The sequence below is a fragment of the Arachis hypogaea genome, chromosome 3 (genome assembly GCF_003086295.3).
Source record: "Arachis hypogaea cultivar Tifrunner chromosome 3, arahy.Tifrunner.gnm2.J5K5, whole genome shotgun sequence".
NCBI lineage: Eukaryota > Viridiplantae > Streptophyta > Magnoliopsida > Fabales > Fabaceae > Arachis > Arachis hypogaea.
This window is the reverse complement of record NC_092038.1, coordinates 137,393,122-137,403,078: the sequence shown is the minus strand read 5'-3', so window position 1 is coordinate 137,403,078 and position 9,957 is coordinate 137,393,122. Positions and strand designations below refer to the sequence as shown.

The following is a 9,957-nucleotide window of genomic DNA, read 5'->3' as shown; positions in this document are numbered from 1 at the left end:
TTTATTTATTTTTTAAATTTGGATACATTAATTTTTGTATCTAATTTGTTTTATTTTAAAAATTTGCCTACATAGATATCTATATGGATCAAGTAAGTATAATAAGAGTTACGTTTTATTTTTTTATTGGATTTGACAAACTCAAAACAATAGAAATTAATGTGTCTAAATTTTAAAAAAATAAAAAATTTAAATATATTTTTAAATTCTCACAAATTAAAATATCTACAAACTAAAATATCAAAAACTTTTTTATCATTTTCCCTTTAATTTATTTACAGGTCATTTTCGATCAATTATTCCACCCATTCCAATATGCAATTGGCTGACCCACTTCATATCAGAAGGGCCAAGACTGGCAAATTTAAATCAGGGCGAGGCGTGTTTAAAAAATGGATGAGTCGGTAAAATAGGTCTAAAATATTAGTTCCTCATGTTTTATGTTAGTCTCTTAAACTTAAACTAATTCATTTAACCTTTTCTAAATAGTAAAATTAATTAAAAAAAATAAGTAAAATTTTAAATATTATTTAAATTCAAATAAAAATAATCAAATTATAATATATATTTTTAAATTCTCCACATTAATAAGGCATATATATCCATTCTTAAATTGCTGTTAAAAAATATAAAAAAAAAATAATAGAGACCTACTAAATTTGTACTTAAATCATTATATTTTTTTTAATTAAGTCTCTACACCGCTTTTAATTTTATAATTAAGTTCTTTTTAATATAAAAAATAGAGACCTGCTATATATACAAGTCTTTTCAACATACAAGTTGGCTCAAATCCAACAAAAACAACCCTCAATTTAGATTGTATGTAATCACGCATTTTTCAAACTCTTGAATAGTGCAAAAATCATCATGACAAACGGTTCTTCTCCCTCAATCAAAACCGTAACACTCAAAATTTAAATAAGGATAAAAATCTCTCAAAATCGTTGCGAAAAGTGAAGGAAGTTTTGAAACTGAATTCGAAAAGAATGATGAGAAATTGAAATAAGAAGATGAGAAGGAAGAAGAAGAAGAAGAGTTTTGAATTATCCAGAACTTATCAGTACAAAAATACCAAAAAAATTTTAAACAATACACATAAATATCTTTGTTTTACACCAAAATTTACTATAAATACACAAAAATATTTTTTTCTAAGTAATTTTGCAATATTATTACGTGTTTCTTCTTCTTTTTTGTTTAATTTTTTTATTTTTATTCTTGTTAAGAGAGTAAAATAAGAAGAAACTTGAGAAGGTAAAATAAGAAGGAAAAGATGAATAAGAAAAGAAAAAGAAGAAGAAGATGGTGATGATGATGAAAAAAGAAAAAGCAGCAGAAGATGAGGAGGAGAAAGAGAAATAGTTTTGAATTATACAGAACTTATCAGTATAAAAACACTAAAAATTCTTAAACAATACACATAAATATCTTTGTTTTACACCGAAATTTGCTGCAAATACACAAAAACGTTTCTTTTAATGCTGTATTTTTTCTGCTTCTTTTTTTCCTTATTTCTTTCTTTCTTTTAGTTGAATGAATATAAGATCATTCTCTTTTAAGTAATTTTGCAACATTATGTGTTTCTTCTTTTTCTTTATTTTTTTATTCTTGTTAAGAGAGTAAAATAAGAAGAAACTTGAGAAGGAAAAACAAGAAGAAAAAGATGAATAAGAAAAAAAAGAAGAAGATGGCGATGATGATGATGAAAAAAAAAAGAAGAAGTAGCAGAAGATGAAGATGAAGAAGATGAAGAGTTTTGAATTATGTAGAATTTATCAGTATAAAAACACCAAAAATTCTTAAACAATACACATAAATATCTTAGTTTTATACTGAAATTTACTACAAATTCACAAAAATATTTTATTTAATGCTACATTTTTTTCTTATTTTTCTTCGTATTTCTTTCTTCTTTTAGTTTAATGAATGTAGGTTCATCATCTTTCAAGTAATTTTATAGCATTATGTGTTTTTTCTTCTTCTTTGTTTGATTTTTTTTGTTTTTATTCTTGTTAAGAGATTAAAACAAGAAAAAACTTGAGAAGGTAAAACTTGAAAAGGTAAAACAAGAAGAAAAAGATAAAGAAGAAGAAGAAGAAGAAGAAGAAGAAGAAGCAACAGAAGATGATGAGTAGGGAGAAGAGTTTTGAATTATGCCGAACTTATTAGTACACATACACTGAAAATTCTTAAACAATACACATAAATATCTTAGTTTTATACTGAAATTTACTACAAATTCACAAAAATATTTTATTTAATGCTACATTTTTTCTTATTTTTCTTCGTATTTCTTTCTTCTTTTAGTTTAATGAATGTAGGTTCATCATCTTTCAAGTAATTTTATAGCATTATGTGTTTTTTCTTCTTCTTTGTTTGATTTTTTTTTTGTTTTTATTCTTGTTAAGAGATTAAAACAAGAAAAAACTTGAGAAGGTAAAACTTCAGAAGGTAAAACAAGAAGAAGAAGAAGAGTTTTGAATTATGCCGAACTTATTAGTACACATACACCGAAAATTCTTAAACAATACACATGAATATCTTAGTTTTATAGTTTTACACCTAAATTTGCTGCAAATTAAATACACAAAAATATTTTCTTTAATGCAGAACTCTTACATTGCATTCACTTCAAACCATTAACGATGGACAACAATTTTCACAAACAAAAATAACATTATTCACCTACATAATTATAAAGTACTAACAAATACATTAACTAAAATCGAACCAAATCTCAACCACTTGATTAGATTCAAAATAATAATCCACTTTGCTTTGATTCAATTGACAATCTGAACTTGAATAATTTATTATCTTCAACAATGAGATAACTATTCAAAAATGATTTTAGAGCTTGATTTAAAAAATGTAGAGAACGAAAGAAATCGCGAAAGACGAAAAAAGAAAACGCAGAGAACGAACGAAGAGAAACATAGAAAACGCAGAGATAGAAGAGAACGTAGATCGAAAACGCTGAGAAAATTCGAAAACGGAAATAAAATCCTTTCAAAAAAGACAGATATATATATATTCGTTCGTTGATTGAAAAGTTAGTTAAATAGTGGCGTGTGAGGTGAATTAGGTTAAAGAGACTTGTACGGTCTTGTATCAAAAAATGACTTGTATGTGAAAAATATTTGTAAAAAATATTAGAATTAACTGAATATTTTTTTATAAATTGAAAGTATTTATAATTAAAAACATAATTATTTTAAAAAAAATATTCTGTTAATTTTAATATTTTTGTATCAAAAATGATTTAATTATAAAATTAAAAGCAATATAGAGATCTAATTAAAAAGAAAAAAATATAGAGACCTAATTAAAAATTTGGTGAAATTATAAGAGCCAATAGAATAATTAAACTATTTTTAATTTAAAAAAGTTTGGAATAAAAAATTTAAAACACAAATAAAAAACAGAATTTCATGTTTTGAAAAAAGAACTATATTTGTTTTAGAAGACAAGTTAAGTCAAACAGACTAGAACCATAGGAGAGCAAAATAAAACAAAAATAGAAAAATAAAATAAGTATAAAAATTGGAAAAAAAAAAATCAAGTTGATCTAACAGGTTAGTTTGCCATACCCTATCAAAACATCTGTTTTACTGCCTAGGACATTTGTCGATTGAGGAATACTTATTTATGATTACCAAACAGTCAAACACAGTTTCACCCACACTTAATTTGAATAGAAAAAACTGATGGCTGATTAGGCCTGACATCGATCACATGTGAATCATTCTTTTATTTTTATTTGGTTCATATTATTATGTGTTTGGTCGATTTTTACTAAATTGACAGTGGTTTGATTCTAATAATTTAAGAGTGAAATTAACTCTTTTTTTATGAGTACTAATTTTATAAAAGTGTATCAAAATTTTTTGAATTAGACAATATTTGAAAACAAAGCTGAAAAGATAATAAAAGTAAAGATTTTGAAAATAAAATTGATTGGAATTAAAATAGTTGCATTGAATCAAAATAAAATAATAAAATGCCTTCGATTAGATCAAAGGATTTCGAATTTCAAAAATTAAAGTACTGAAAAATATAAATTGAACAAGGAAATTAAATGTTGCTTGAAAGATAAATTTATTAGAAAAGTAAAATTTGCAGAAAATGTAAATGAAAAGTAAAAAACAAGTGAAAGGAACTCTACAAAAAATGAACTCGAAGTTGACTCAGAAATTTACTGGGATGTGAGTGTGCGTGAATAATTTCTCAAGCAAAGTTTCAACATTTATGACTTCGAGCCTTCTAGTATTTATAGCAATTTTCTTAACAGATCAATTTGAAATGAAAATCCCATGTATGTAAACACAAATAACCGTTCCCGCTCTTTTGCATGATCATGTAATGACTGTAAAATAACCTTTAATTTTAAGAATCTTCGATCTTCTTAACTCAAATAACTCCTCGATTTACTGAGCTAATCGAACTCTTACTTAATGCCTCCAAATACATCTTTTTCAACACTAATTCCTTTTCTAAAAACTTACTTAATAATTCGAATAATCTTCTTCTTCGAATTCAATTATTTTTTACCAACACTATGATCACTTATGATAAGTATGAAGTATCTCTTTCATGGAGCCCCATACAAATAGGTATTATGCGCCATATAAGTAAGATGTAGAATACACTTTGAAGTTTGTAATATTTGTCAAATAATTTCCCTAATATATAGGATTAACTGAGGTATGATTATTGGATTCCTTTCCAGCGGCGCATTGCGATAGAAAAGCGCCAAGAATCGAGAAGTGGGTCCGGGGCTAAGCCTGCAAAGAACCACTGAACAGAGTGAGCCCAATAAGGAGTGCACCTTGGCCCATGTCCAATTTTACGCATGGCCGCTTTTGCATAAGCCTCTGGTGTTGGAATGAAAAGTGAATCTTTCTCTATGCATGCTACCTTTGATACCATCTTCGTTGCTACATACAGTGGTACCTTCATTCATCACCATCATTTATTTAATTTCTATTAAGAAGAGTAACCTATGCCAAAGCATTCTAGAAAATTGTTATCATCATGATATGGAAAAACTAAAAATAAGCAGAGAAAATAGTTTATCAAATTTCATCGAAAAAAGAAAGAAAATGAAGTGTGTGTGATGTAGGTACCTGACACTGGACGTGAATCCCATACTGTTTATACTCGACGTGCAGAGATCTTGATAGCTGATCCACGTAACTGCATGTTTAGGTCGTGATTTTATATCATAATAAATATTTCAAAAATAGCATTTATTATGATCCCATACCTAGCATAACCCTTATTTTAAAGATGCATGCACGGGGAGGGAAAAAAAAAAAAAAAGAGAGATCAAAATACATATTTAAAAAAAAGTGGAAACTTAAGTGCAGTCGACTTCACGTGAAATTAATAATTAAGAGCCGTTTGATGATTTGACTGATTTGACTAAATTTTCATCTAATGGCTCTTAGTTATCAACTTTACATAAAGTCGATTACACCTTAGTTTTCACCTTTCAAAAATCATAATTTATAACAATAAATTAAAATTAAATTCACTGGCTTGTCATCCCAATATATATGTCCAATTTCATTGTCACTTCTTTATGGTCAAGTTGTTAATTGATTTAATACAGAGAGTTGTAATAAAATAATAATTCTTTTTGTTGATGATTAGTACGTAGTATTATGAAAATAGATTAAATAAAGAAATATTAAGATGAGAAATTAAGCATAGGTAAATTTGTGAAAAAATATTTTTATTAATGACAAATAAATAACATAAAAATTAGAGATGAGAAATAATAATAAAAAATAAGTGTTGAGATATTTACTAATGTCACAAGAAGATGAATAAATCTTTTTATTGTAGGTAAAAGTTAATTAACATTTGTTGTCGGGTGTAATAGAATGTTAATTTTATGAATTCTCTTATTTAAATTTGATGAACATGCAAAATAAAGAACAATAACAAAAATTAGAGGAGAGCAAAAAATAGAGATGATATCTCAAGTTTCAGAAAAAAAAAATTTTTGAGAGAAATAAATCGAAGTTTTTTTTTTATAATCTCAAAGTGCCTCAAACCATTTTGAAGGGGAGTATATTGTCTAATGATTACAATATCATATTCAGCCTACTTTTTTTTATTCAAAAACTTGTTATTAAATAGAGTAGTTGAGAGAAGGTATTTTTTGGTGTTCCTATTATTTTAAGTCTTTTTAACTAAAAATGAGTATAAAAAAAAAGTTAATCTCCACAAGTTAAGGTAGTAGTTCTACTCTAGGTATCCGTAATAAAGAGGTGTTTGAACAAAAAGATACATATGACATGTGACATCAGTGAAAGAACATCTAGTTTAGTTCATTTTTAACTAGACGACATTCTTTATATTTTAAATTCAACTAGTCTGCTCCCACTAATTTAGTTCCCACTTAAAAAAATTTCAATTCCTTCAAATATTCTTTTTGGATTTTATCCTTTTAATTAGTTCAACACTATAAAAAAATTTACTCTTAAAATTATTCATACATAATAAAATTATATTTTTAATGTACAATCAATTAACATAAAGTATAATAAATAAAAATGATAAAAATCAATACTTTTTATTAATATTAACTAATATTTTTTAAATTTAAAATTTAAAATGTAAAATTTAGTATTCATCCTATACCATTTCTCAATAAAAGTTTCACTTAAAATAAGACTCAAATTAAAAGTGAGTTTGAAAATGAAATGTCACCTTATAACATTTATCTTTCGGTGAATTTCCATAGAGATAGGGTAATTGTTTTCTGACTTTACATGTTAAACAATATTTGAATTATTAAATTTTACCAGTTTAAAATACAAGACCTTACATATGTCACAAATAATTTTTTATTAATAATTTATGTATTATTTTGTTTTGCAGTATAAAAAATTATTCGAAAAATATTAAAAGACTAACACTTTTAGTAAAAAAAATTAACTAAAAATTAGTTCATGTAAAATAATTATCGTATAAACTAAAATAGTTTAACATATATTAATATATTAAATATTAGATAATTATTGATATAAAAATATTTTTGTATTTAAATAATAATTAATTAAAAAATAAGTAGAGAGAAAAGCTTACGCCTTTGAAGCAGCATAGATGGAATAGAGAGGATGCGAAGGAATGACGACGGAAGCACCAGATCCAATGTTGATAATTGCACCCCTTCTCCGCTCCATCATTCCGGCCACCACCGCTCTCGTCACCCTCGTCGTTCCTTCCACATTCACCTTTAAGATCTTCCTCCACACCTTCTCTTCCACTTGGTCAAAGAACATAGCCCCAGGGTACGTGATCCCCACGTTGTTGATCAGTATCCCGAGGTCCAATTCGCGTGTGGCCGCCGCTATTTGCCGGAGACCCTCCGCTATGTCGCCGGAGAAGTCCATCTGGATGGCCTTGACGAGGATGTGAGGGTGGCGTGCTTGGAGTTCAGTTGCGACGGTTTGGAGCCTCTTGGAGGATCTGCTGACGAGGATGATGTTGAGTCCTCGGTGTGCTAAGCGGTGAGCCATGGCTTTTCCGATTCCGTCGGTTGCTCCGGTGACCATGGCCCAGGAACCGTATGTTCTGATTAGGTCTATTTGGGATCTGAGAAAGGTGGCGAAGATCCATTTGGAAAGGGAGATTAAGTGCTTCAGCGTCACCAACAAGCCGATTAGGAAGCATGAGGTTGAAATTATATTAACACCTGCAAACTCACTGCTGCATGTGTGTTCTTCCATCTCTCTCTCTTTTCACTACTACTTGCTGTCCAATTTATTCATATGAATTGGGTGGCCGTTAATATTTCTGACATGCTTAACTAATATTTCTTCCATCTCACCAAAATTCCTTCCTTTATTTTATGCTCAGCAGCCGACAACCCAGCACCATATTAGTTAGTTAAGAAACTCCAAATAAACAAGTTTTACATATTTATGGGAAAACATTGAAATATGGAAAAGTCTAACGACGACAGCAATTTTATTAAATTTTGGCTAGCATGTAATTAATTAAAGAAAAATAAGTAATATTATATTATTGGATAAAATCTCATACCATTAAAAAAATCATTGATAATTATTTGATGGCTACAAATCACAAAAATTAATGCTCCTAACGCTCTTCTTGAAATATATATTTAAGGGAAATATTTGATAAAAAAATTAATTTTACTTTATTTAATATTTATTAATTATTATGATAATTAATGAATATTAAATAAAATATTTTATTATTTTTTTTCTAACGTTATCGATACGTTAAATACTATGCTAATTATGGTTACAGTAATTATAGAATTTTGAAAATACTTAAAAAATATAATAAATAATTTTTATGATATTTATTATTTAATGTTTAATTTTTATTTAATTTATTTTTATAATAAATTTTAAATATTTAAAAATGATTTATTTTTATATTTTTTAAGTAAAAATTAATTTTTGGCAGCAATTACCATCATAAAAATTAACATGATATATTTTTTTTACTATTCCGCAATAATCGTAATACTGTTTGACGAGATGAGGGATCGGAATCTATGTTCACCTACCAGAACGAGGTATCCATGAATGATAGAAAAACTTTTAAATGTTACTGAAACGATGAGACTTATTAGAAGAATGGGATAGAAGTTGTTTCTTGTTTTGCGTTTTGGCAACAAGATTCATGTTAGGTTAATGGCACCGCTTTCCACCACGACGACATATATCCATGATTGCTTGGTGTCATGCATCTCTTAAGCTACGCAGATCCATCACATGACACTAGACACTACTTTTGAGCTACTTGGGGACCAGAGCTAGGTCCTTGGGGGAAAAAACAAAATATAAAAATAGGTAGAGGATGGAACTAAACCCTAAACACCAAATCAGAACCAACAATCACGAAGGATTCGCATTATTATTTATACAACATTTAATAAACAATATATATAATGACAAAATCTCTATGTTCGATATAGTATCATCACTTAAATTTTAGTACTGTTGATCGACACAATATTCAGTGCGCTTTGAATGCTTGACCTAACATCTTACTTCCATAGGAAACTTTTCTGGCATCGAACCGAAAGCTATATTAATGAATCGTAGGTTATAGATATATAGGATGATGACGTGCATTGTTCTACTAAGTTGGGCACAATAACATATATATAGTGTAGCTTCATTTCACTTTCACACGATGATCGATCTCTCCTCAAGGCAAAGGCTCAAACCTAGTAAAAACATGTAGAAATGTAACTTAATAAACAACAATAATGTTTCAAGGGTTACCTAAAATTAGGTTGTATTTGGATTTAGAGGTGAGGTTTAGATTCTTTCTTTTAACATCGTCTTATTTATATTGAACTCTGAATATACTTGAATATGACAGTGTATTTATAGTAAAAAATATAATTACCTTTTAAAGTAGTTTTACTTTAAATGGTGGATGACCGTTTCTCTTTTTTAGAAAAGTTGTTTAGATCTCCCTTCTATATGGGTAAAAGATATCTTAAAAGTTAGTTACTTATTCAAATAAGTAAAGTTGAACTGCCGTCGTCGCGCCTGACCTCTATAAGATTAGGTAGGAGTAGATAAGGCCACCTTCATTGGGTGGGATTTTATTTCTTTTGGGCTTGACTTTAATTTGGACCAAGTTATGAACAGTGCTTTTGTTTAATTTCAGACTTTTATAAGATCGAATTCGAGCATTTGTAGATTTAGCTTCTCACATCGGATATACCGTCTTTAGTAAGTCGAATACTCAACGTGTTTTCGAAAAATTTTGAAATACTGCGTCCCTTTATAATACGACGCACGTTACTTTTGCGGTTACTTTGGGAACCGCACCTATCATTCATGAGGTCATGTGGATTTACCCTTTTATCTCTTGTGTCTTATATACCTAAATTCTTTCTCTTTCTCCTTTTTAGCTTCCTCTTATGAAATGTTTGTCCATTTTCTTTCT

The 9,957-nt window shown here is 28.0% G+C and overlaps 1 protein-coding gene across 1 annotated transcript; it reads right to left on the bottom strand.

Annotated features, from left to right (window-relative positions):
- Positions 1-4,408: 4,408 nt before the first annotated feature.
- Positions 4,409-7,907, bottom strand: LOC112734334 (very-long-chain 3-oxoacyl-CoA reductase-like protein At1g24470). Its single transcript, XM_025783593.3, has 3 exons — positions 7,102-7,907; positions 5,130-5,199; positions 4,409-4,956 (listed from the first exon to the last, which is right to left on the bottom strand). Exons 1-3 carry the CDS (start codon positions 7,743-7,745, stop codon positions 4,714-4,716), a joined length of 957 nt encoding a protein of 318 aa, XP_025639378.1. The 5' UTR covers positions 7,746-7,907; the 3' UTR covers positions 4,409-4,713.
- Positions 7,908-9,957: the final 2,050 nt, after the last annotated feature.